The sequence below is a fragment of the Haemorhous mexicanus genome, chromosome 4 (genome assembly GCF_027477595.1).
Source record: "Haemorhous mexicanus isolate bHaeMex1 chromosome 4, bHaeMex1.pri, whole genome shotgun sequence".
In the NCBI taxonomy this organism is placed as follows: domain Eukaryota; kingdom Metazoa; phylum Chordata; class Aves; order Passeriformes; family Fringillidae; genus Haemorhous; species Haemorhous mexicanus.
Window position 1 is genome coordinate 54,071,695 of NC_082344.1, and position 27,472 is coordinate 54,099,166.

The window sequence follows — 27,472 nt, forward strand, 5'->3', positions numbered from 1 at the left end:
CCTGGTTTTAGTCCTTATATAGAAAAAACCAAGTTTAACAACATATTTTGTTTGCACATGTGATGTAGCTATTGTAGAGAGGGTATCGCTCGTTCTCCTAGGAGCCTTTTATATGAATATTTTTAATTAGTATGAAAATCTGCTTGGGGGTATTTTCATCATAAACAGTAAAAAGGTTCATTTGACATTTTTCTTCCTCAACTGTTCTCCCTGCAGTTCCCGCTCCTCCCTTCGCCCTGGACCAGCCGGCCTTGCCCTCCCCGGTCCTCCCTGCTGCTCTGGCAGGGGCCCATCCCCATCCCCATGCCCATCCCCAGCCCCAGCCCCATCCCCATCCCCATCCCCAGCCCCATTCCCATCCCCATCTCCATCCCCATCCCCATCCCCCGCCCCAGCCCCATCCCCATGCCCAGCCCCAGCCCCAGCCCCATCCCCAGCCGCAGCCGCAGTGCTCGCCCATTTCTGACACTGCACCGCTGATTGCCAGCAAGGGTTAACAAGCTCCAGTCCCTGCAGATTGCACCCAGCACTGCCTCTCTTTCCTCCCTCTGCTCGACCACCTGCCAACACTCTGCTCCCCATTGTTTTCCTCCCAAAATTTTGCACCTCTTGCTGCCCCAAAGGTCTCTCATTTCTCAGCACAGTGACTGTCATTCAATGTCCCATGTCCCTGTTAGCTTTCTACCTTCTCAGCCTCACAGCCTTGCTTGACTTCTTGAAAGTGAAGCAAGACTTCACCCTGGTTACAAAAATGCACCCTAAGTGATCAGATCCCCATAGGCAGTTTATGTTCTGAACTTTAAACCTCTGAGCTCTCATCACTTTGGTTTTCCCACCGAATTCAAGTCCCTCTTGAACAGTTGGCATCCTTCCAGCTTCACCACATGAAGGATTTTGTCCCTAATATCCCTTTTTTAATGTGGTCAGGCTCTGTTGCACTGTCCACTCTGACCCTTTCCCATTTCTCTCTCTAGATGGACTCAATTTCTTCAACTTTTGAGCAGTGTGGCTTCCAGCACCCAGTGCAGTGGTGCCAGATGCATGGCTTGGAAGCACACTACCCACCAATTCTCCCTTCACTCAGAGACTAGATGTTCTTTTGGTTATGTTCTTCCAGTACACTATTATTTTACTTGACTCACAGGCACTCCTCCAGAGCCATCATCTGCACATCCTGTATTTGCTACTTCCTCTTTCCAATTCAACCCTCATTTTCTCCCTTCTCACAAGCATCACTCTGTCTCATCAGCTGTCCCTCCAAAACAACTTACTTCACGCCAGCAACTGGGTTGTCCCATCCTATTTTTTTCCCTTCAGAAGCTGTGGATTTCCTCTTATCTCTTCTACTCACAAGATACCTTCCAGCTCTATCCCACCTTCCTCGGCTTTTACCATTCACCCTGTAAGCCGTTTCCAATATCCTGCTCCTCCTGAACCATATGTCCATTAATCTCCATTATTTTATCTTTCCTTTTCTCTTTCCCAATTCCTTTCAGACAATTATCAAGTCACTGTATCCGTGGCATCCTCACTAACTCGTGTTTTTGTGGTAACCCATCTACCTCCAGCTGTGTCTTAGCGATTCTGCTATTTCTAGGCAGGAACTCTTTATTGAGTTCCACCAAGAGAGGGAAATGAGAGGCAGCCAGACACCTCTTACCCGCAGCTGATAGGAAAACTACAAAGCAAGAGGTCCACTGTGTGGGTCCAACCTTCAGATCTTCTTCCCATTCCTCTACAAGTCTTTTTCCTTGTTCCTTTATTGTGGTGATGAGGTGCATGTGCTGTGAAAGGCATCTGTGTACTGAAGCTTTGGGCTGTTTTGGGCTGCATGGAGATAATTAAGTAAATAATAGCTTCCAAATACGTAAGTACAGTCCTCGGGAACTGGCCTCGCAGAGATCCGTATCAATATCTCCTCTGAGATTTTGAGTAAAGCAAATAAGAATAAAAATATTTCATTCATCATCTTGGCAGTATGTTCTGGAAAGGCTGATTCAGACCCTTTCTTTTCCATTCAGCTATAAAGTCTCTGTATGTTCTATCTTCTTAACTGTTATTTTAAATTAGAAACATTATTTGTCTCCTGGGATTCATTCAAAGCAACTAGCTGCACTTGTGGAGTCTAATGAAGGTTCTTTATGTCATCAAATGTTAGGAACTGAATTTGAGAGCAAATATTTGCCCAAATTTAACATAAACTGCAAAGGACAGTGTAAGAAGAATGCTTAATGCTGAAATGGCTACCGGCTAGTTTCAGTTCCAATGGTAATGCACAAGAAAGTAGAATTAAAGTATTGTTAGCAGCACATGTATTCTCTTTTATTAGAATAACCCTAATTTTTTTGGGCTCCACGTGTCCAGTCAGCTCTTACAAAGCATTTTAAAACCTAATGTATCTTAACATAAGGATAGATAATAGATAATAGATAATGAATAAATTAATGTCATGGTTCCCACACACCAATGCCCCACAGACACTGCAGCCAGTGCCATCCCAATGGCTGCCAGGGCAGGTGTGCCTGCCAGGCAGTTGTGGTGGCACAGTGCTCCTGAAGGCATCTCCTCCCAGACCTGTCCATTTGCCCCTCTGCACCTGGTCTCCACAACAGGATACTTATCCAGGGATAAGATGAGAACATTGTTAAAGCATCCAGATCACAAATACCCCTCCCAGCTGTCTAGTGAGGATCCCAACTAAATCAGCACCACCAAAGCCCGAGCTTCTCCCTGTTTACATAAAATTGTCCCATCAGCAAATCCCAGAAGTAGCTTAGATGAGAGATTTTTGCATTAAAATCAAACCCATGGGGTATATACATCCCTGATTTTAAACCACTGAGTTTCCCAGGTCCTTTCCTAAGAGGGACTGTGGGTGGCATCACAAAAAGCAGCAATACATGTAAAAGTGGTTTAACAGCTCTGTGTTCAGAAGAAGGGAATGTTTTGAAATACTTGTCCACAGTGTGAAGTTGCCAAATCACAAGTGTAGTGTGGTCTTACAAAACAAGATAGAGTAAAAATAGGCAATACTCCCTGAAAGCTTTGGATGTAATGTTTCGTAATACTATTTTTGAAAAAAAAGCCCTACAAATAAGGGAGCGAACAAGAAAGGTGGGATATGTTGTTTTGTTTCTTGAAAAAAGGCCTCTTTTTGTAGGGTGTTTTCTAGCCTGATATATAATTTTGTATCAGTGTTGCCCATTTTTTGTTAGCAGCTCTACAGAAACTGCTTGCAAATGTTCTTTCCCACCAACATTTGGTTTCTCTGTGAATCATGAGCAACTTTTCTTACGTATCTTGTGTATTTTGCAAGGTCTGCTCCCTCTAAGGGAATAGTGATGACTTCAACTCCTATCCAGCGAAACCACAAGCCAAACAGCTCTGGGATCAGCTAGCAGCAATGTTTCAGTTTCCTTACCATCTCTTTTATCATCCAGAGGAGTATTTTGTCAAGTGCTGAGGACTCATTCTCTGATAGATTAATATCTATAGGGCATTTGGATCTGAAAGCTCAGCACAAGATACTAAATTATGGACCAAAAGGATGAGTAGGTTTGGCAGGACTGTAGATCTTGCACTGCTGGCATGTCCAGGTAGGATTTCCAAGAGCTCAGACACCCAATCAAACCCACAGCTGGAGAGGTGTCCTCATGTGTGCAGCATTCAGGCCACTGTTGAAATAGTGCTCTCAATTCATACTTCAGGTCTCTGCTGTTTTACTGTGATAAAGATCTTCCACAGCTCACAGCAATTATTTCCCCCCTCCCACCTGCCTTTTAGCAGCAGCAGGTAGTTGCTAGTCCTTCTGCTCCAGAGGGGGGATGTAGCTCGTGTCGGAGGAGATCAGTGCTGTACCAGTATTTCCTGGGGAGGTGGTTTCGACACGTTGCTTAGGGATGGGTCTAAACATATTCCTAATAGCCCCGTGTGCTCAGATGCAGGTTCTTTACTGGGAATGGAAAATTTTCAAAGCCTCCGCAGCAGCCCCTCTGGATCTGCCTGTACTCTTTTCCAAAGCAAGTGTGGCCCTGCAGGATGAAATACAAATGCATCTGTTGAAAGAGAACTGGAACAAAATTAAGCCCTATTTAAGATTCACAGAAATTTCCCCTCTGTTACCTGATACTCGTGTTTTAGTTTTGTTGTTTGGTCTCTGTGTTGTTAAGGTTGTTAACAATTTGTAAGTAAATTGATGTTTCGTTGAAAGAGATTTGTGAATTTTAGGTGCTTTCTCACTTTTAATATCCCTCTGTATTAGTTGCTCCCAAGCCAGTACAAAGTTATAGGATGTCTGTATCAAATTAATGTTTGACTTTACCGTCTGTATGCTGTCCAACCCGGCACCTCCTCCATTCGCAGTGAGTAAATATGCAAGTGTTACCTTGCCCTTGAAACCTGTGCTCTGTGGCAAAGGTTGCAGGCTGAAAAGAGACTGAAATGCCAAGTTTCCATGGGCCCCAGTCCCTTCTGTGAGCCATGTGTTAATCAGAAGCCCACCCCCAGAGACGTGCAGCACACTTGGGACCGGGTGACACCAGGGCAGACTTGGCCTTCTCAGAAGCATCCGCCTCTCTCTGAGCCCTGTGGAAACCTCCTCTCTGAGGGAGGAAAATGTGTGAATAACAGACTGAGTTTTCTCAAGGTGATGGCTATACAGGGAAGGCTCTTTTTTTTATTTCTTGTGCAACAATGAAAAAAAGGTTTGGTTTCTGTTGCTTTATAACAGCTAATCTACAAGGGCAGATTCAGAGGAAGGACCCATCAAATTTTCCACTGCTCTGTTTGCCATGGGGGACATGATGCAACTTCAGGTGTGCTGTAGTAGAGCCACCATTTTTCTGTGGTAGCTATACCTGGCAGCTACAAATGATAACTGAGTTTCTTCAAAGTCCTCTGGCCTCAGAGTGTCAATACAATTCACTATTTGACTCTCTTAGGCTTGTACCAGGCTGACATGATTTGTAGAAGTGCTAGCACTGTGGAAAATTGAGTATTTGTACAACCTTCCCATAACAGGCAGTAACCTTGCCCATGCTGCCAGGCAAACTAAACTAGCTGGCTCCATAACCCAGGTACCAGTGTGCTGCTCTTCTGCTCCCAAATCTCACCACTGCAGCCTCAGTTTTCAACTTGCCAAAGACCAGACCATGACATGGAATACAGCAGTGACAAAAACTATGTCTGATGGAGATGTGTGGCCAGGTCTCCTCCAGCATCTTCTGTGAAATACTACTGCAACCAGGAAACATCAAACTGGCAAAAGTAAATCTTTTCACAGAAACTGGGTCTTTTCCAACTAGGTTTTGTTGGGAAAATCTGAGAGATCTTGAATGGGCTCCTTATCCAAACTGAAGAGACAAACAGCTTGGCTGGACCTTCTCCCTTGCCTATCTAGTGCACCTCTCTGAGAGCAGCATTCGTTACCAGGTGGAGCAAGACTGCCATGAGAAGTTCCTGCTCCCTGAATCTGGTTAGGCAGGGTCTTAAGCCTAGATAAGCTCTTTCAGATAAATCCCCTCCTTCTGCCTGGGGGTCTCGGAGTTGATAGCCGCAGCTGAGACTCCAAGGAGCTCTGAGGAATAGCAGGGTGTTCTTACTCCTACTGCAGTATCAGCCAGGCACAAAGAGGTTATCATGATGTGGCTTACAAGGCTGAGAAGCTGGCAGAAGAAGATGTGTCTCTCTCTCCCCTGCACAATTATTACACTTTTCCTTACAGGTTGAGAGCAGATGCTGTAAAGCAGATGGGAGGGATTTTCATCCAGAGGGTATAAAAATTGGTGCTGGGAATTCATGAGGTTCATGCAAAAGGTATTGATCAGTCTTGCAAGTTGCCCTACAGCAGCAGCATTGTGTCTAGTAGCTGTAGGGAAGTCCACATGCCTTTTCTAATCATGCCAGCATCCTGCCCATTCCCAGTAAAGAACCATCCTAGCAGGCAGTCACAAGCTGCTGCCATGGTGGCGTAGTGCCAAATGCATGAGACATTCCCCTTCTGCCTCTCCTTTTCCAGGTTAAAGGGGAGGTAGGTGAATGCAGGAGGGAGCAACACACCTGAAAACACACAGAGCAAATGGACCTTGGAGAGCTGAGCAGACTTTTGTGCGCTGGGTACACTGGGCAACTGGAATAGGATGTAGCCACAGGGCTAGTGTTACTGCAGCAAGTGGCCATGCATCAGCCCCTGCAGGTGTGCCCTGGGCAGTCCTGGCTCAGGGAAGGCACTCCTGATTTCAGTGACACATCTGCTTGGGTCAAGCCACAACCCACTGCTGAAGCAACAGTGTCACGTGTGTGTGCAAGCTGTTGAGCTGGACGGAGCTGTGCTGCTGGCCACCTGTGAATATACACACAGCAGCGTACCGAGCAGGCAGAGAGTGCCTCTCCAACCTGTCTGGACCCAGATGGTGTCCCTCAGCCCAGCATCACAGGGTATGGACATCCCCAAACCTTTGCAAGGCTGTACAAGATCCAGATCAACAGCAACCCCATCACATGGACCCCATTACAGCGATCACTGTTGCACCATGTGGCAGGTTTTAGCAGCTAATCTGACTAGCTGGAGAAGCTGTGGTGTAGATTTTCTCCTTAAACATGTGCTTTAAAATACATACTGTTTAGGCTGGGGATCCAAATGAGATGAAATTAATTGCTCTTCCCCAAACCAGGATTAAAATCTCATGACAGACAAGGCAATATCACAAAACCCGAACATACATGATAGCCTAGATTTTCCCATTGTTCCTCCAGGAGCAAGCATCTGTGTACCAGGTCCAGAAAATGTCTCCCATGTTGGAAGCAGCCATTCCATGTTGAGTCCCAGCCTCTGGGTGCTTCCCAAGTTCAGCAGCTACCCTTTCCTCCTGAGGGAGCAGCAGTGTCACCTTATCAGCACTGTGCTTCGTTGCCAGCCCATTTCATCTGCCCTCTGCTTGTAATTGTTAACTTTCTGAGAACAGGAAACCTCTGTTTAGCGCAGGTGGAGCTTTAACTCTGAGGCACTCCTGAAAAGCCAAGACACAGGAGTAGAACGAGGTGCTGCAGATTGCTTTGGTCATTTCTTTCCCCTGTCATTGTGTTTAGGCTCCCTTTGGATTATTTCATTATGCAGTTCTGGTCTTTTTGTTATAATGTTGGAGTTTTAGCTGTCATTTGTCTGAGTGCTCTCTTTTGCAAAAGATTTACTTGGAAATTTATGTACTCCCACAAATTAAGCATTTACTCAGCCCTCAGCAAGGCACGCCTAGGCTTGCCTGCAACATTAGAACAATACAGAGAAAGGTTATCATGACTTACCTGCCACAAATTATCTATTAATAGCACCACTTATGTACTTTTTTTTTCACCCTTCATGACATGCTTTCCCTAGATCTCCCTCTTAGCAAGTTTTCGCTTTCTTGAGTGCTTTGTTTTCCCTGTGGAGAACAGGGCAGGTAGGAGAGGAGCGACCTTTCCAGCACTGGCTCTGCCCCGGCACTGCCTTCTCGCACAGATGTTTGCCAGGAGGGTGGGACACGGGCTGCTCACAGCCTGGTAAAACATTGACCAGCGGGCAGGCGAGGTGCTGGGAGCACAGGGCTGCCCAGGCAGGCAGGCAGGCAGGCAGCGAGAGCCCAGCGGTAGCAGTGCCCACGGGAACTCAGCAGCTTCTCCCCAGGTACCGTTTTCCACTTTCATTTTCCCAGCCTTGAAAGGCAGAAGGGCAATGGTGCTGGGTTGTGGGGTTTGCCAATGCTCCCTGGAAGTAGTCAGAGGAGTTAGCCTTGTTATTTTGCAGTTTGCTTTTTTCAACTGTAGTTGGCTGAACGGTGTCGTTGGGAGCATGGGTTGATTAACTCATGCTTGATTAGCTAGTTGTTTGGATTTTGTTGTGTCTTCAAATAAACAAAATTAGTGCATAATTGCATTCAAAAATGTCACTGTCATTAATAAAACTCAAACCTGACTTCTGCTCATCTTCTAACTGAAGAGTAGGAATTATAGTCAGGGATTTTAATGAAAATATGTAATCCAATTATTTCAACAGGGATGTGGGTTGTGACTCATGCTGAAAAACACTTGCTGATTTTTGACCAAGCTTTGCAAAAATAGGCAAAGTGACTAATTTTTTCAAGATTATTTCCATGTTCCTTGGAACATGGAACATGGACACTAGACACAGAAAAAATGCCAGGACTTAAGTTCCTAGTATGCATATGCCACCCAGAGAGGTTTAGACGAATGGATTAGAATAATTGTTCTAATTTTGCTCAGTGACTGAAAGTTTCTGCCAGGCAGTGGAAACTGACTCATTCATGCAGGAGCCATCCTCCATGTGTGCTTTGCTGATCTGGATGTGTCTTTATAAGAGTACATATCATGACTCCTCAGAAATTACTTTTTACACCCCAGGCAGCTGTAAAATAATCCTGAAGAGGGCTCAGTGTGAAGTGAATTACATGTTTTCTGTACTCATGATTTATCATCAGTATGTTTTGTGTGCTAAACAAAATGCAAGAGTTTTTTTAAAAAAATAACCTGTTGCTTCCAGTTTATCAGTGTCTGGCCCTGGCTGTGCTTGCTTCATGTTTAGATCCTTCCTGATGTGACAGAGATTTTCTTGATGTGTTTGCTAACTGTGCTTGCACACTACATGAAATTTATGCTCAGTACATGCTCTGTGGTGTAAAGTTGTAGTAGAGTGTGGCAACATATTTACTTTATTAAAAGTAGTCTAAGTGTGGCTCCAACTCTGAGCAGTACTAAAACTCCTAGAGAAAAGTGCAAGGAAAGGTTGCTGGAGAAAAAAGCAACCGGATTCCCACAAAAGGCTGCTTTAATGGACTGAAATATGATTCAATAAAAATTTTGGTAAAGGCTGCATCATAGTTTCAGTCTGTTGGTGAATTTGTAGACATAAAGCATGACTATGATTAAAACCTGTGATTTTCATCTGTGTCACAGTGTTGTGGGATTCTTGCCCTCTCCTCCCAGGAACAGTATTTACCAGTAAATTTGGACTGATGTAAAAGCTTCTTTTGCAGTAACAAAAAAAAAAAAAAAAAAAAAAAAAAAAAAAAAAAAGTGGTGAAATCTTATCTGACAGCTCACAGACAAAATCTGTTCAGTCTTTAAGTCTTGTTTGAGACATCTTTCAGGATAAGGGAGCCATGACAATCCGTAAATTGTGAACAATTTAAATTGTTTCAGTAAATAGTAACATATCAATGAAGCAAACCGGTTTCATCCCCTGTTCTTGATTTTCAGCACAGCTGTTTACCAAGTTTCGGTTGGTTGAACCTGTGTACATAGACTGAAAGGAGCAGGGCTGCACAGGGAGCACGAGGACAATCTGGTCTGCAAAAAATTTTCTGGATATACAAGGCAAAAAAGACTGAGACTAGTGTTTAGACTGGGCTAGTTATAGAGTTGCTAGTTAAAAACAACTCTCTCTTCACCCTTGAAGGCAGTTCCTGTGACACAGGCATTAATGCTAAACCTATATGAAATAAAATGTCCTGGATCTCACTAAGTTCAAAAAATGCTGCTATTTTAAATTTCTAAGTTATATTTGAACCAGAAATTACCATGGTAAAGGGGTATATTAAGTGGAAATGATCTCTTCAGATACTTTGGGAGTGATGCTCCCAATGTAAGGGCCAGATATTTGAATGGCAAAAAAAGAAACCCTGCCTAACAAAAACCCCCATGCAACCAGGATTGCAGCATGGGCATTGCAAAACTCTGCTGTCTCCTCCCCGGAAGGTATCAGGATTTCCCAGCTTGCCCATGCTTGGCAGGGCCCCACAAGGTGTGCAGCAGTGCCCCTTCCAAGGCTGGGATAGCCTCAGTGCCTGCTCTCTGTGGATGAGTGACAGGGCTGCCACTGGGAGGGTGCCAAGAGGAGCATCCAGGCACTGTTATCCGTGACCTCCTGCACTCAAGCACTTGTTCCAGGGGTTTACATTTGCTTACTGTACTTGTTTGTGTAGCAGCTATCACACCACTGGTGAGATTCCCCCTTACAAAGATATCGCCTGGATCTGTTGGGTTACTTGTGTCTTGCTGTGCTGGACCTCCTTGTTTAAGAGCCTACCCCAAATGAGAACTTTGTAGTTACTTTTTTACCCCCGACAGGCACATGGCAGCTGATGATGGCCACTGCAGGTGCTTTGGGCTTGGGGCTGAAGAGCAAGAGCTCTGCAGTCTCTGGCAGAAGACTCATTCCTTCTATAAAGAAAAGCTACTGGCTTTTCTTTCTAAATATTGGACAATCTTTTCTATAGAAGTCTACTTGTACACGACCCACATGACCAGAAAAAACCTCTTTGTGTCACTTTGGCAGCAATTTAAAACACTGGCATTTCAGTAGTTTATTTCCTTAAGGCAGAAGTGTAAATCTTGCTGGGGGGACACTTTCTTTTATAGGAGTAAGAGTTTTCTGAGGGAAGCTATTTATTTTTTCAGAGCCAATTGAAGAAGCATATTTTGAGAGAATAAGCTGACTTTTCTCTTTCTGTTGCAGTGAATGAAATTATCAGGTAAAATGCAAACATTAAAAGACAGTGATTAGAGACAAGCAAACTTACCTTTGCACATTTCTAGCTGAGCAGAAGTACTAGTGATGCATTAAAACCCCAGCTTTTCAATTTTGCCAAAATAACACAAAGTTAACCTATGAGTTGCAGCTGAATATGAAATACAATTTCCATAAAATGAAGTAGCTTTAATTATTTTAATTACAAAAATTATTTTGTGCTGCATGCGTGTATATGTGGTTCCCAATGGTGCCAAAGAGGAATGAGTGCTTATATCTTGATGTAGTTTTTCCTTCTTTGCAATGTGTGCTTTCAGTGATATTTCTTTATGCAATTTTTGCTTCCTGTAATAATTTTCAGAACTTTTATTTCCTCCAAAGTCAGATGTTTCACAGATCAGAGTGCAGTATAGAGTTGATGATTAAGCATATCTATCCAGATGAATGGCAGCTCTGCCTGCCCCTCCCTGGTTCTGGGCCACAATGTTTCCTTTTAATTCCAGCATTAAACAACTGTCAGTATCAAACACCATTTGCTTGCACATTAGAAGGCAGAAGTAGAAGTAATAACAAATAATTGTACATAGATGTTTTTTAATGGCTGAACTAAACCAAGGCTTACATCTCATAGCCCAGTATTCTGACTCCCTGCAACTCTCAGGCTGTAAGGGTGAAAAGCAAAAAGACTGAGCAAAAGTGCCCTAGTGCCATTGAACCTTTGTGTTTTGAAAGAAACAACTTTGGGAGGTCATCAGATTGTATCTCTTGCATCTAATAAGTATTTGGATTGCAAATGAAAATGCATTGTTCAAACCAAATCTTTTTGGTTTTTGAGTGAAGAGTCAGCCTCTACCAACTTCTCATCCCTCTTGAAGAACTGCAGAAAACAGTCATTATTCCAGTCTTTCCTACCTCCTGCGAAGATATTATCAGACAAAATTCTGTGGTACTTTAGCAGCACTGTAGTTTTTAATGGCCTCCAGAAAAATTGCACCTCTTGCTCTTATCTTCTTTCCTCTGGGAAGTCTCTATTACTGCAACTGGAAACAGCCCCCACAACAGCCTTTAAACAAACTGTTGGTTGGGATCATACTGAGCTTTACTGAGCAGAATACTTTCACCTGAAAAATTTGGGATACTTTAAAAGGAACATTGCTATGTAAACATTCTGTAATTCACAGAAACAGCTTTTGCCACCCTCGTTTATGGCACTTTTGTTCATGCTTCTCCAAGTCACAGCCACTCTATCACAAAGCTCTTCCTTGAATGGTTCCCAGAAATGATCAAACCACACCTGTAATTAGCTCTCTATGGGCAGACAACTTTATAAATCTGAAACTAAGGACTTGACAATAGAAAATTTGTGGATAGCCATCTTCAGGATGAATTCAACAGGATTACTTGCTCCATTGGTATTAATCAATTGGAATAATAGATTAAATTTTGATTCTGCAAACCCTCCTCTATCAGGTGGCAGGTTTATACCTGTTAACTTTATCCTGGGGACCTACATTGCAATTACATCCCACATACTGAAGGGACTGTGCTCATGAGTAAATCTGAAAGGGCAATGCATGCCTGGGTCGTTATATGGACATAACATCAAGGATAGCTCTGAATGGATTGCCAGGGAAGAACAGGCTGTAGTACCAAAAAATTCATAGGATGTGCCCATGTGCATCCCATTCTATAAATTCCTATATTTTCATCTACTCAATATTTTTATTACAATTTCTTGTCAATCAGTACAGAAGTACAAAGCTTAGCTCTGTGTCAGCAGTCAGGTGGGAATCTCTCAGCAGAGGGGACACTGTTTGAAATTGAGTAATGCTGTCATTATCATACCACAGTGCCTGCAAAACCAATATCAGAGGGGAGAGTGGGAGATGATCAAGTACATCTATCCAAATGAGCACCACTGATCCCAGAGATCTCTGTGGAGAGGACTTGATATGGTGGTGGGCATGGGGGAACCCTGCTGCCTTTGGCTGAGAGAAGGCTGAAAGGCAGGAAAAGGGCTCTGGACACCTGGTGTATCAGAACAACATTGAGAAAAATTCCATGGAAGGGAGCAATGTCACAGAAACAAGCAGGGAGAATGGGAGAAGGGAGTGAGGGGGCAGTAAGATGGGCTGGTGAACAGCAACCTGGACTTCAGAAGAGCTGCCTGTTTCAGGGATGTATCACACCCCATAGCAGAAAGGTGTCATTTGGCTGGAAATCCAGGACTAGAATGCTGAGGAGCAATATACAAGCCTGTCTTCTTGACAACAGGCAACAGGCTCCTCCTTTTCACAATCTAGAGATAAAGAGAATGTTCAGTACATCCAGTGCAAATCTATTTTGACAGGCTCAACAGGCTACAGTCCTCTTCCTCAAAGCCCTGATGGGGTTTCACCCTGAACAAAAGTCAGCAATGACATTCCTGATCCATTTTGTGCTGTGTAGTTGCTCCAATGAGGAGCAACTGCACAGCACAAAAATTTCTTTCTGACCAGCCAGAGTGAAAGCCACCACTGTAATTCTGTACTACCACCATAATAACAGCCCACTTTAAAGCTAGAGTCATGCACAGCTGTTGAATATGGTACTGTTCTATATGCTAAGCTTTTGACTCTAGGAGTACTGCCTTTTGTGTCGCAGAATATTTTGATGTAAATGGGAAGTTAGTGTTGATTTTGGATACAAATGCTATGACTTTCACTAACTGGAATAATGTACATGTCTGCAACTGAGCGTTTTTCAAAGTGGCTGCTTCCTGCACAGGTGTAAAGGACATGTTTCCATGAAGAATGTGGGTTTTTTTAGTTCATCTTAAAGATGGCAAATGGAAAGGTGAGCAGCCCTCTCTAAATAGAAAGAGGATACATAGTGAGATTTCTTTTAAACTTTATGATGACACATTCTCCTGACAGAAGAAAAGAGAGAAGGCATGAAAATTAGATCCGGTTAAGGCATTTCAATTTATGTTCATTCAACACTGTAGGCTCAGCTCTGCTCTTCATTTGCATTTAAACAAGGAAGTTTCAATAAAGGAATTGTTGAATTACTGGGGAGTGTCTTTAGGGCAGTGTGAAAAGACAGTGAAACTCTTCTGTTCATTAAACACAGTGGTAGGAAGTTTACTGAGACTTCTAGCTACATTTTGGGAGATGCAGAGAGGATCCACCCCCAACAGCAAATGTGTGGTTTTAGACACAGCATAATTTTGTTCATGTGATGAAATTTAAGCTGTTTGCACTTGCTTAGATATTTTGTTGCATCAGGAGTCTATTAGAGCTTTGTTTTGTGCTAAATTAAAGAACTAGGTTAAAAACAGGTCAAGAAGGAATTATTTCAAAAACATGCATAATAATCATTCTTAGTCAAATTTCAGAATTTCTGATGGACAATAGCAAAACTGGTAAACTCATGCTTTCATGAATTCTTCCCTCTCTTCCCTTATGGTGATGAGCAGCCTTCCTAAACTCCTACCTGATGAAGTGAAGGGAGTCTGTGCTAGCACCACGTAACAGAACTTCATGGTGCAGATCTCCATTAGCCCTGGGTATGTAGGACACTCCAGTGACCCCACTAGACTTTGTGTCCAGAGTCCATGATTGCTCTCCTTGGCAAGTTATTAACTGGCACTTAATTTTATAATGGTGCTGAACTTTGAGGCCTGATTGTTTTGTTCTTGAATATACCATAAAGGTACATTACACAAAAAGGGCGGGGGGGGAGGGGGAAAGGAGCAGGAGGGTTCTTTTCAAGAGGTCAGATTTTTTGCAGGATTTTAAGGAAGTAAATTTTCTGGAATTGAGTTGTCACATGCCAGGCTATGGGAGAGAGGATCTGTGGCTTCTTTATTTTTTCTTTTTTTTTTTTCCTTGCTTGTCCAATCCAGTTCCAGGGATTTTGCTGTTTTGTTTAAACTCAGGTTTTCCAGACTTGAAATTATTTAAATTACTTATGTAGATTAGTTCCTGTGTCAAGAGAGCAGGCACTGGAAACATCTCTGGTTTGTGTCCTTCAAGCTGTTAGCAAGTAAGATCTGCGAGTTTGTGTGAGGAGGCAATAAGCAAGGACCTGACAAACAGATGAGCAAGCAAGGCCCTCTGCTCCCCCTCTTTAATCCTTCTGTTCACCTTGACTCTGGAAGGCAGTTAATATTCAATATTCCTATATCTGCAGGTGGAGTTTTGGTATTAGAGATTATGGCAATTTCTGACAGAAAAGCAATTGCACATAGTACAGCAACTGGCATTTGACCATTCCAGATTTAACTTTCACCTGATCAAAAAAGAAAAAAAAACACTATTTTTTTAATTAAGCAACTTTACAAATGAAATATTTTTAGCTGTGAGGGCAGCTTTTTGATTAGCATATTACATTGGTGGTTTTCTTACATGCAATAGATTTTCCTGTTTGCTTATAAAAATACCTGGCACTGGCAGTTTTTAGTCATATAGTTGATTCATAGTGTCTATAAGTCTCCTGTCAGCTCTACCAGTAACAGATCAAAAGGATCAAATATTTGGGTTTTGCTGGGGGCTTTTTGGAAAATAAATGTGGAACTGAGTAAAGAGGCTGGGAGGTGGTTTTTTATGAAAACCATCACCAGAACAAATGTACCCATCTGATTCATCTCTTCCACTTTCAAATAGGATTTATTTCTGATTCCTGAACGTGCTCTATTTCTCATTTATTCTTCTTGCTGCTCATGTGAAAAAGAACAGACACAAATACCAGGAAGATGGGACCCCTTCCCCAACCATAAAAGCAAGCAAAGTTCACAGGAAAGGACAGGAGAGCTGCAGCCCGGGTCACAGTCCCAGCTGTCCAGAGGGCATGTGCAGGGTGACTCCATACCCTGGCCCACGACCAGATAGGTCCAGTGGAGAAAGAGCAGTTTTGCTTTGCTGAGGAGGGCACAATGCACAACCATGATGGATGTTGACTGGGCAGGTACGGAAGGGGGAAGCGTTCAACCCTTTGCAGCCTCTCAGATTATTATACAGCAATTAAAATAGCTGCCCCCATGTAAAAGCATGCCATCAGATAACAGGACACTCTGACTCATTAAATGGGCCCTTGCCAAAATTGTTTCTGGAGTGTTCCAGTTTCTTGCTTGGGTCATGATGTTGAATCATTGCTTGCACTCCAGTCCTACGAGCCAGCTCGCTGGCTGAGCAGACCCATAAACACAGCTGTGCTGGCGGCTACCTTTTAAAAGGGTTTCTCCAAGCGTTGGGCTTGACTTTTAAAAATAGCCTGGTTCTTTTGCACAGCCTCTCATCTTCAAAGCATGACCTCCTTGCTGAAATCTGGTTGTGAAATACGACTTTCCCATTCACCTGCTAGCAGTGGGATGCTTTCTGTGCAAGTTGGGTGCAACGGCACAGTATTTCATTCCTGTTTGGTGACTTAAGGCTGTCAGCAGCAGGCTGTGCCATGATGTGCCTCTCTCCCTTCTGCTTGCCTGTCTCTTCCCAGGAGAAGATGCCATTTCCATTTGTGTGGGGTTTTTTTGACCATTTGCACTGCAAATGCCTGTGAGAGAGGGGCAGACATAGAAACGTTTGCAGCATCCTCTAATTGGTCCAATGCAAGCTGCAAGTTTCTGCACATTTATAAATTAAATAACCTTTTAGTTATAGGCCCACATTTCATACAACTGCTCCACTTCTGAGAAACCAGAAGGAAAATAAATTTTGCCTCACCTGACCCCAAGGTTAGGTTTTTCCTGGCAGGTTTCAGTAGAATCACACAAAGTCATTTGGAGGTATGACACCAAACATGTGCAGCTTGCATCTCAGACTTCCAAATTTATTTTGCCTGCTAGATATTGTTTTTGTTTAGAGTAACTTTTGTAACCAACAGTTTTCACTTATATTTACTAACTATGCTTAAGGAAAATAAAAGTAGGTAGCAGACAGTTTATTAATTTAAATTACTATCAATGTATTATTTGTGTCAGAACCTGGGGGTGGCCTGCTAACCTCACTGGAGCAGGCTGGCTCATCCATATAACAGGTATCCCATGTCTTCTCTAGTACATGTGATGACCCTCCTAGATCTAAGGCATAATTATAATTTCTCATATGCTTTTTCTTTGCTGTCAGCTCCTGAAGTATAGCCTAGGGGTGTCATGAAACTGAAAATGTGCATTTGACCAGAGCATAGGGTCACACAGGGTCACCTGGGAGTGCAACAATCCTCTTAGAAGATTCTGCTGCATCAGCCCAGCAGCCATTCCTGGCACTGATCCATTGTCTGTCCCTGCAGCCACATTTCAATTTTGGTCAGGAAGAATAAGCTGATTCTCTCTAAAATAGGGCCTAGAAGAGAGGAGAGGGGTTCATTGGCTGGGACTGGACAGGACATGTGTACCATGCCTTGCTGTCTCACAGATCAAATGGAGGCGCAGCACAGGCAGTGGGCAAGTCCTTCCTTTACCAGGAATCTCCTCCTAGGAGTAAAAGTGATCCTTGTTCAGAAGGGAGTTTCTGCAGCTCCTCCTCAAGATATGAAAGCTAAAGTCCAGGTGATGTGCTTATGTTATGACCTGTTGAGAATTTTTTTTAAGCAAAACACAGTTTTGGTGCAGAGCATACATGATTAGAACCAAAACGTCCTTTTAAGAACTAAGTTTCAATTGAACTTTCATGTCCAGAATGTAATTTATGGGCCAAACCAAGAGAAAGAACTGCTGCAAAGCAGGGCAGAGAATCTATCTGAGTTGTGAGATGCCAGCAGTAACCTCTATCCCAGCTACAAAAGTTGGGGCTCTTGTATACCACTCTGCTCTGAAATGCAACATATTCCTTTTTCCCCATGCCACATCTGCAGTTGTTGGTTCCCTTTTCTGAGCTAAGAACTGACACTGAGTTTTATAAAACATTGTCAAGTTCATAGCTGGACAGGCACTTAGAGAAACTCCTAACAGGTTTTGCTGCTATCATAAATTTGCTCTGCTTTCACACTGTTCCTTGTTTTCTTTGATAATCCCAGTCTAAACATGTAATTATATTCATTCTGGCTGTGCAGCTGAGGAAGCATTGACTTCCCTGTTCTGATGAGAAACAAGAGCACTGTTTGATATTAAACAGTGTGTTGTTTTGGTGCTTTTGCTGCTTTTGAGTGTAAGGACATCAGGAACAAAGCCCTGTAATGGGATAATAAATAAACTGTGTTTTCCCCTTGCTGAAATAAGGGCACAGTAGCGTGCAGTACATTAGCTGTCAGAGGTTTCCAAACCAACAGGCAGACAAGCAATGGGATTGTTCCCTTATACCTCCTTATCAGAAGATACCCTCTGCTCTTCAGATTTCTACCTGTCCTTGGTGTTTCTTCCTTGTTTCATGATAAGGTCAGCTCTTCCAGAATGTGTTTCTTTAAGGCTAGGTTAATTTAAAAATTATGCCTAATGAAATAAAGTACAGCATAATCTCAGAAAATTGCTTTTTACTCAGGGTTAGAATGTTACTGTGTGCTTTTTTTCAATAAAGTTTCTGTGACCCGGGCAATATGTGAGTGATTCGAGTTTGTGTTTGTGAGACAGAACTGGTTTTTTATATGTTGCTGTTTTAAGACATGAGTAATTGAAGTCAGACCTCCCAAGCCCAGTATCTAGGCACCCATACAGTCTTCAAAGGCTCTTGAGCATGCTTAGTTCCTACTTATCTCAGTGTGTATTTGACAGACAAGGACTAGAGGATTTAAAATTATTATAGCAGTCTGGTCAATGACTAACACAACTTATTGAGTCTGCTTCTCTACAATACCACTGTAGGATTACTGAGCAATTCCAGTTTTAGTCCAGGTTCCCAGTAATTCCCATCCTCCCAGCCTCTCCCCTGTCCTGCAGGCTGTGTGGCTGCTGAGGGCCATGGGTGCCATCACCTGCACCTTGTACAGCCCTGCTGGCCACTGCTTCCCCAAACAGCGTTGGGGAAAAGCTCAGCTCTGACTGCTTCTCCCTCAGCTTCATATAAATGTAATCTCAGAGCTAGTCCTGGCTTTCCCAAGGCTGCACGAACTCCCTGAGACCTCTCTCCACCCATGAGTGGTTTGACTGCACCTGGTGCAGAGATCCACAAGTGGGAACGTGGAGACAAAAGATTGGAAGGCATGTCACGTTTGTAGGCCCTGCAGGGGCGGAGTATGGGACCATTTTTAGGAAACCAGGATGGGAGCACCACACATTCAGCAAAACCAGGAAGAGCATGCAAGTGTTAGGATGTGCAAACAGGGAAATTAACTCAGGCAAAGACAACGAGTCTATTATTGCCCGTTTGTGCAGTTACAGCTGCAAACGTTGTTTGTCTTCTGTGCCGAAATGCACTCTCTCCTCTTCCAAATTTTGCAGTCGTTTCCATGTGTATGTTTTCAGTGTCACAGCAGCTTTACTGCTAGAGCACCTGCCATAAGCCAGCGTGGCTTTAGCCTTTTAGCCACGAACTACTGCTGGACTTTGTTCGTATTGACGCGCTAACCTTTGGCCAGCTGAAGTAGCAGAGAAGCTGGCTGCTCCCGGCGAAACATGATCACGGTGTACCCAGGGAGGAACCTTTTGTAAAATGCCCTTTAATCAGTTCCAGTCATTGTTAGGGGTTGTAATGATTTAGGTTTCGTTGATAGTTTCAGTAAAAGAGCATCTGAAAGCACAAGGTCTGTCCTGCTGCTTCTCTGTGACCTCCAAAGTCCCTGGCTGAGGTCTTGAAGCAGTGGATGGCCTGGTGCTGGGGACACCCGTTGACAGAGGCACCAGCTGTGTGACAGCTTAGCTGGGCATGAACCTCTTCTGGCAGCCAGCTGAGGAACGACCTGTAGGTTAGTCACCATAACCCATGGCAGTATTGTGGTCATGGTTATATTTCCTGTGGTATTTAGAAGGGGTCCAGGCTGTGTCAAAGGGAGCCTGGACAGTGAGAGACCTGTTTCACTCTCTTGGGAAGTATAGATGCCCTAAAACACAATGTCCATTGAGGAGGTGGTTATGGAAAATCTTGTTTCAGAAATCTGTCTTCTTAGCTACTAAATGCAAGAGACTGTCTTATGCTTTAGATAGGAAAGTTGTGAAGCTGTGCTCTGAGCATGACTGAGCATCCCTGTTAGAAACAGGCAGGCATTGTGGAGGCTCCTGTTCTTCCAGGTCACCGGTGCCACAGCATGTACCGCACCCCCTGTGCTGTGCTCCCCAAAAGCTCTTTTAGTGTTATGTTTCATGTTCTAAGGTGATCAATTACAGACCAAAAGTAACCTTTTCAAGTGTATAAAATGATCTTTTTTGGAGTAAATATACAAAGACAAAATACTACATTTTTTCCTCTCTGAAATGATACAGCTCAGTAACTACATAAAAAAATTACTTTTCTTTTGTTGGCATCATCAAGGCAATTTTAATCTTCTTAGATTTCATTTCTAGCAATAACTGTTCCCCAAAGAATTGAGAGTTTCCAAAGAAAAACAGTTTAAAGCCTTAGAATAACCTTCTGAAGATGTACCACAAGACCTTCATTGGTCTTGTGGTACATCTTCAGAAAATAATTTTTCTTCACTTTTCAAAGGCAAACCTCACCACCTGACAGCTTTATATGCTTTTTCTGGAATGTGCTCTCTTTTCATACCACCGGTTTCATACCATGAAGCATACAAGAAGTCAAATTAAAGTCCTGATATGACACAGTTCATGTCAAGCATGATGATGTGGCACCAAGAGTGTATTGGTTTCATTCAAATAATACTCCAACAAAATTTCAACCACCTCTTCATATACACCCCTAAATGTAAACAGAACAAATACTTTCTCCTACAGATAGAAAATTCAGACCTCAGAGGTGACATGAAAGTCTAAGTATTTGGACAGATGACAACCCGGTGGTTGCCACATTAATCAATGTGCTAGATAGCAATAGATTACATATTCACATTCAGACATTCTGTGCTAATCTTACGGAATACTCACTGGTGAGGCAGCAGGAGGGACAATGTCCTCCTGCATAAGTCTCTGCCTACCTCCTTTGGTTCTCTGAGGACAGCACACAGCTATACAAAGGTCACATTTCAACCATTTTAGCTTGCATAGGGACTGTTGCAGTTCCTTCTCTGGATATATGGTGAAATGGGTACTTTGAAGATGTAACCTATATGTATTCCCACCAATTAATTGTTCTTCCTTTAGGAGTGAGTTTATCTTACTTATTTTTAGGAAAGGCAAAGTCACTGACCTTTTAAAGTTCCTGAGAAGATTTTTGATTTTTTTCCGAAGAAATGGAGTATCTCTGCATACTAACTGCATTTTGTCACTCTTTTAACACAGTGACAAACTGCAATTTCCTGCTTAATTGCAGATGCATCCTTGCAAACAGCTCATATCTCAGGTACATGGTGAGCATTACTTCTGCCCCACAGCAGAACAGTTCATCACATGTGTTATATCTCTGCTAACAAATAAAACATGCTGGGAGGGAAGGAGAAGGCTTCATCTAAAAGGTTGTCTGCTGTGCTGTCTTCCCTGAACCCAAAGACAGCACAGCAGACAGCCTTTAGATAAACCCTTCTCCTTCCCCCCCAAAACAAGGTGGCCTCGACCACAGGGCCTAGCTTGGGCAGTCCAAGTGTCTGCATCCATCCTGCAGAAGAGAAGAAATCTGAGAAACACAGCAGGGCTGAGAGTGCAGATACTGCTCAGAGCATCTCATTTTGTGGCTCCTGTCCCTCCTTTAACCAAAGTAAAAATATCTCCCTGTCTTAGGACCATTTCATGTAGCTTTCAAGCCTGAACTTAAGGATTTAGTTACTGCCAGTTGGGAAACGTCCTCTTGAAAATACAAACCTTCTCTTGGAGATAGGAAGTGTGGGACTTAGGTTCTTCCTGAATGAGACATAACTCCTGCTTAGGTGTTATCAATGGCTCAAGAGTAGCAGATCCTGGGTCATTGTAGAGATATTTTCTTTGCCAAGAAAGGGAAAGAGCAATTTAGCTAGTGGTTTTAATAATTACTGCCCTTCAGACCATTCTTTTCATTCCTAGCTATTTCAGCTATTATAGTCCTCGAAAACCCAGACACTTTGCCTGGTTTATCTTGCCAGATATCTGTTGAGGTATGTCACCAGCACTCTGAGATTTTTCTTTGAGAAAGAAGCATTTTATAGCAGAAGTGCAGTTCTGTGAAAAAAATGACCTCACTGTGGTTATTGAGAGCTGCCCATTAACACAACCTTTGAGCACTTTCCAGTTTTATTAGACTGGCTCTACCCCACAGGTGACCTGGGCAGCTCTGGCAGTCAGGGGGATGATGCCTGAGGGTCCCACACCAGCAGTGGGCCCTGGCCCAGGTGCAGCTGCAGAGGTGAAAGTGCCCTTTTACTATTTAAGCATGTTTCTTTAAGGTGAGTGCTTTTACCACAAGGTTGCAAAGTTTCTGTCAAGAGTTGCTTATGTTGCACTTCTGTTTGTGTGCCAAGCAGCTGGCTGGGGATAGATGTAGCTCCAGCACTTGCCTGTGCTGTGGATGACATTTGGTGGAATAACAGGCAAATCCACCCTCTTTCCTGCACTGCAGAAGCACACCTTAGACTGGCAACATAGCTCAAGTCACCCCAAAAGAGTGGCTCAGGAACAGCATGCCTGCAGCTTGGTTCTGGTACAATGCTGGCTGCAGAGAAGAAAGCTCAGCTGGAGGCAGGTTTGCAGCCCCAGCCCTGCCTGCCCTAGGGAGGTCAGCAGAGGAGAGGAGCAGACAGGATGCAGAGCTTGGCAGAGGAGGAGCCAGAGTGCTGGGCTGAGCTCAGGTAAGGCATGTGACAGCGTGGATAAATCTGTGCTGGACCACATGGACAAATCTGCCCTGCCATGGGCCAAGAGATGTGACCCCACTCCTGCCACATGGCAGCACCCACCACTGATGGGTGACTGAGGCACAGCAAATTCCTTGCTTGTGAGGCCCCATCACAGCCTGCTGAAGGCAGACTTCTCTGGTATTGGTGCCTTTGCTGTGCATGCCAGCTCAGACTCTGCCAACATCTTCAAAAGCTGCTTTTTCTAATCCTGACAGTAAATCAGTTTTCTAAAAAATTGAAGTGGTGGACATGTAATAAAATACAATATTAGAGATGCTGAAGTTAATGGATATTTAAAATTCCCCAGCAGATCATTCAGTCTCCTGTAATCTAAACTTTTCCTTTATGTTACTGGGAAGCAGAAAAATAAATTTGCCTTCCTAAAGGAAACTCTGTCAGTTTCCTTATTGGATAACCTCTTTTTACACACAATTTCCATGTGATGCTTATTGTTTCATTTTCAATAAGATTGAAAATAGAAGTTTTTTATTTTCATTCATTTAGAATGAAAATAGAAAAGCTTATGCCCTGACCAAAGAAGATGTCTGTTGGCTGGAGGAAGAGTTTTTCCCTTAGTATCCTTATATTCTACTGTGAGCTGTAAAAAAGCAGAGCAATTACTAGAAGAGACTGTGTGTGCTCACCACACTAATTTTCATACCCTGATTCTGAAAGCTCCTGTAAATATACAGTAAATGTTTGGAGGCCTTTATTCTCCTTCTTGTGGACATGTATCACATAACCCTGTGGTTTCCTTTGCAGAAAGGCCCTGCAAGGAACCAGCAAGAATGTTGTTTGCCAGGAACCTTTTAAGTGTCAAAATTGGTTGGTACATGGTTGGCTTGGGCTGGTTGGCTATCTCTGCTAGCCACAGGAGGTGGCCATTGGGGACTTTTTGGGGACCCATTGAGCTCACACTACTGTGCTGCCCCTCCTTCCTTGGTTCCTCCAGGACCTTCAGCCCCTCAATAGCTACACTGCTAAAACTCACCAGCTGCATACAGACTTATAAATAGTTGCAATTTGCTGTTCTACCCTCTGGTCTCCCTCAATGATTCAGTGAGCTCCTTGGCATCACAGAAAGGCTGTCATTTGCCTCACTGTGGAATCTCATTGGCCTCTTCAGAGGAGGAGCTGTGCTCTGAAACTTCATTCAGCAGGTTTTAAAAGAAACACTTCCCCTGTTTTCCCATGAATTTGCTCAATGCTGGTGACTTGATAAATGCATTAAGCCAGCAATGCTGGCAGAGGGACAGGTCCCACCCTCTTTTACCCCTCTGCCAGCACAGGTGCTCAGGTGGTGTGGGTGGGTGCACAGTGCAGCTGCACAGAAGCCTGTGGCAGCACCTGCAGAGGCTGCAGTAAGGATGGAGAGGGACCCTGTGCAGACAGCAGCAGTTTAGCCTGTTGGGGAAGCTGTGGTGTGGAGAGTGGTCTGGTGCAGCCACATCAGGCTAGCAAGGGCAAAACCTTTTTCCTATGGAGTGTTTTATTTACCCTAGGACTGAAAGGCAATTATTGTATTAACCTCCCTTGTAGATATGTCTATCCAGAACCCACCCTGTATTTATTTTAATGGAAAGCAAGCATGCCACAGAAATGTAATGGCTGTGGCTATATAAAAACAAAAAACCCTACATTGTGTTTTGCTGGTTTCCTTCTGTTTTGTGTGCTAATTAAAAAGCTATTACACTCCATGGGTTTATTCAGTATCTGTCTGACATTTTGGAACCTAAAGCCTGCTTTCAAGTTTAAATGAAAGCACAAAATTCTACATGGGGAAACTGAGCTTGACTGTTACAGTGATCCTCTGTGCTGACTTTCATTGCAGAATGACAATAAAATGGATTTTTGCTAAAAATAGAACAAAACCTTTGCCTAGTGACCATAAACGTTATCAGAGCAAATCGTACTGCCCATGAACTAGAAAAGCCTAAGACTAAAAAACAAAATGGGAAAACCAAAGGTGTCCTTGGCCAAATTTCCCCCTGTTGGTACTCCACCTTCAGGTCTGTGACTTTGTCATCTCCATGGAGGGAAAAGGCATGGGGCTGGCAGAGCAGATGGGGAGTCCATCTTTAAAAAGGTAATTCTCTGTGATGTTGTAAGGTAGAGATCAAAACATTGACATAGGTTATGCACAGAAGAAGCTTGGGTGTGAGAGAACTTGGAAAGCTGTGTTTGTTACAGACTTTGTGTTCTATGAAGGATCTCCCCAGGTTTTGGTCTCCAATAGCTTAGGGAAGTCAGGAAATGACAAAATCTGCTCTATTAACTCACATTGTAAAAGAACACGTGTAAAATAACATGTTATTAATTTAAATAAAGTGGTGTTGTCCATTTAAACATTCAAATAGGCAATAAAATTGTTCTATAAACATGTGGGAATCTGTTTCACCAAATACAGAGTGGCTTTGTTAAAAAGAGAAGGAAAGGATCGAAAAGGAAAAAAGAATGCTGTTTATTGCATTATGAGATCCCAATTTTTGAAGCTGTATTGTGACTGGTACTAGGTTTATGTGTGAATATAGTGATCAAGACTTTCTGAGACTGAGAGTAGAGACCTTGTGGGTCACCCTTAGAGTCATGTGTCCTTTCAGTGAAATACTTTACTCGGTACAGTCCCTTCTCTTTCTACTGCAGTCTCTCAGTAGTTTTTGAAGAGCAAATAAAATCATAAAGGCCAACCCATTGCTCACTCCTTACTCTCTCTTCTCAGTTCACTTGCTCACGTGTCTGCACTGTCACATAATGCTAAGTTTCCATCATGAAATATCTCCTGAAAAACCTTTTACTACTATAATCATCAAAAATACTCACTCTTATCTGGACAATGACATCCTGCCAATAAAATGATGAGCCTGTGCTCAGCCTCTGGCTCTCCCAAAGCATTTGGGTTTGATCTTTCTAAAAATCTCAGAAGCAGATCCAATGCTTCATTAGACAACATCACACTGAGGAGCCCGGTGCACTCCCTCTGTAAAGGCCAGTTGTGTCTACTTGTAGAAGAGAGACAGCTAAGGGGAGCACACCAACTCGTTGGAAGTCTTTTCTGCATCAGGGAGAAGGTCCCCATTCACAGGTGTTACCATATTCCAACATCACTTTTCTCCTTTACATTTCCAGCCTTTTCTATGGCTGTGTTCAGGAGAATAATTATTTAGGAAAAACCTTCCACCTGTAATCCTACTACAGGAAAGAATAAAAGGCAATGGAAGGTTTGAGGGAAACATGGGCATGGACTGGTCTGTACTTTTCCCTTTCACATCTCTGAGGATTTAGCCCCCAATTCACTGTCGATAATTAAAATGACAAAACAACTAAATATATATGTTATTACTGTAACAGTGGGTGGGTTTTATTCATTGTAGTCAGCTGTCCATTAGGAAAGAAGTGCTTATATTGGCCCAGAGCAATGGATGCTGTATGAAGAGAGGAACATGTGGTGTATATACAATCCATTCTCCCTGCTCTTTGCATGGCTCTGCCCTTAACACTTTTCCACTCTTCCTAACGTGCCATCATAAAGGGGTATATAAAGAGTTGTGCAATCATTATGAACACAGTGGTTTTGAAGTCAAAGGAAACCAGGTGTCTAATGTCAGGGAAAGCTGGGAGACACACTGCAGAATTCTGCCCTAATTTCTGAAGTTTCTTATAAAAGCACCGTCTGCAGGAAAAAACTAATGTATTTTTAAATATATTAAAAATATATTTAAAAATATATTTTTAATATATTCCCTGCCACTGGGAATGGTAACACCTCAGAATACCCAGCCACAGATGATCTGTTGATGATCCTTGCTTTAAACAATAATGGAAAAATAACTTGAAAACTAACAACAGGATGCAGCTGAAACTGAACATATGAAATGAAAGCCATGGGTTCGAGAGGCCTCCCTACCTGATCCTAATTGACACAGCATTTGAATAGCCTTCTAAAAATGAGCCCATCAGCTCACTAGCATCAGTGCTTTTTCACTTACTTCAGAGGACTCTTCTCTAGGCATTCAAGTACACACACAATTGTAGCTGATAGGATGCACTTTACAATATTTTTAGCTTTAAGTTTGGTTTGTTTTCCAACAGAAAAATATGAAGTAAGAGAAATATACTGAATTTTAAAAATTAATTAATTTGTTGGAGTTTTGCAAATCCATAACTGCTGATTTTTTATATTCACTTTCTTATAGAGATCAGTGGGATTGAGGCATGGATCTTATTTTTGCGGAATCACCTAGATTTTTCCCCAGTTCTGATACTAATTTTTTCCATAGTTTTGGAATTTCCATGCTGCAGCTTCCCTACTATTTAAATTTCCATGCTGCATCTTCCCTGCCCGCAGGGCAGTACCTGCTTCTCTGCAGCTCTTACAGTTTAACATTTGCAGGGATGAATTCTGAAGATGAAAGTCTTGCACAGTAGACTTGGGCTGCCAGCACTCTGGGACCAGGATCCAGGCTCCAGGTGTGTTTGTACAGTGCCCAACACACCACAGCCCAGCACAGAGGATAAACAAGAATAAAAATCCAGAACAGAGTGATTGTAATCACCCATTGGTTTGCAGTGTAAGTAGAATAGGTCTCCTTCCTGTTTGCTTTCAGAAACCACCACAAGGATGCTTCTTTTGCCAGTCTTTGCCACCCTCCACATTTTTCTCTCAAACTTGGAGCCTTCTAATATTAGAGTGCTTATCTCTACACCAACTGACTCCCTTACCCCTCTTCCCTATTGACCAGCCTCTGATTTGGCAATATAAGGTTATTTCTTAAGTTTTACATGCCCAGACTAAAGGACTCAAAGGACAAGAATAAATTATTATGTAGGGCCATCTCAAACAAAGTGACTCTGCAGAATATACTTGCATTTCTGATTTGTCACTGACAGCTTAAGACACTTTTCCTTGCACTTGTGGATGCCCTGAGGTTACTGCTTGTGTGCTTAGGATGGAGGTTTGGATCAAGCTTTCTTTTTGGGGAAGGAAAAAACAGTAAAAAAGGAGAGAAAGAAGAAAGGAATGGTTATGCCTGTAAAAAACACCTGGGAAAGGACTGAAAACTGTAGTTGTTTTTCCACTGCAATATGCTGTTTGCTTTTCACCTTCTTCAGGCTGTCTCCTTTCCCAGA

The 27,472-nt window shown here is 43.0% G+C and overlaps 1 protein-coding gene across 4 annotated transcripts in view; it reads left to right on the top strand.

The window, feature by feature from the left end:
• RBM47 (RNA binding motif protein 47) overlaps nt 1-27,472 on the top strand; it is a 76,136-nt gene that overhangs the window by 26,728 nt on the left and 21,936 nt on the right. Inside the window, exon 1 of one of the 4 annotated variants that reach the window (XM_059844947.1) lies at nt 7,514-7,660. The exons of 2 other annotated variants lie outside the window; for them this stretch is intronic. Coding sequence is in view for 1 of the 2 variants with exons in the window: in XM_059844944.1 (XP_059700927.1) it covers nt 22,251-22,297 (47 nt within the window). In the remaining variant the exon portion in view is untranslated. Of the gene's footprint in view, nt 1-7,513; nt 7,661-22,101; nt 22,298-27,472 lie in introns of those variants that run through there. One more of the 4 variants, XM_059844944.1, reaches the window with a different exon arrangement.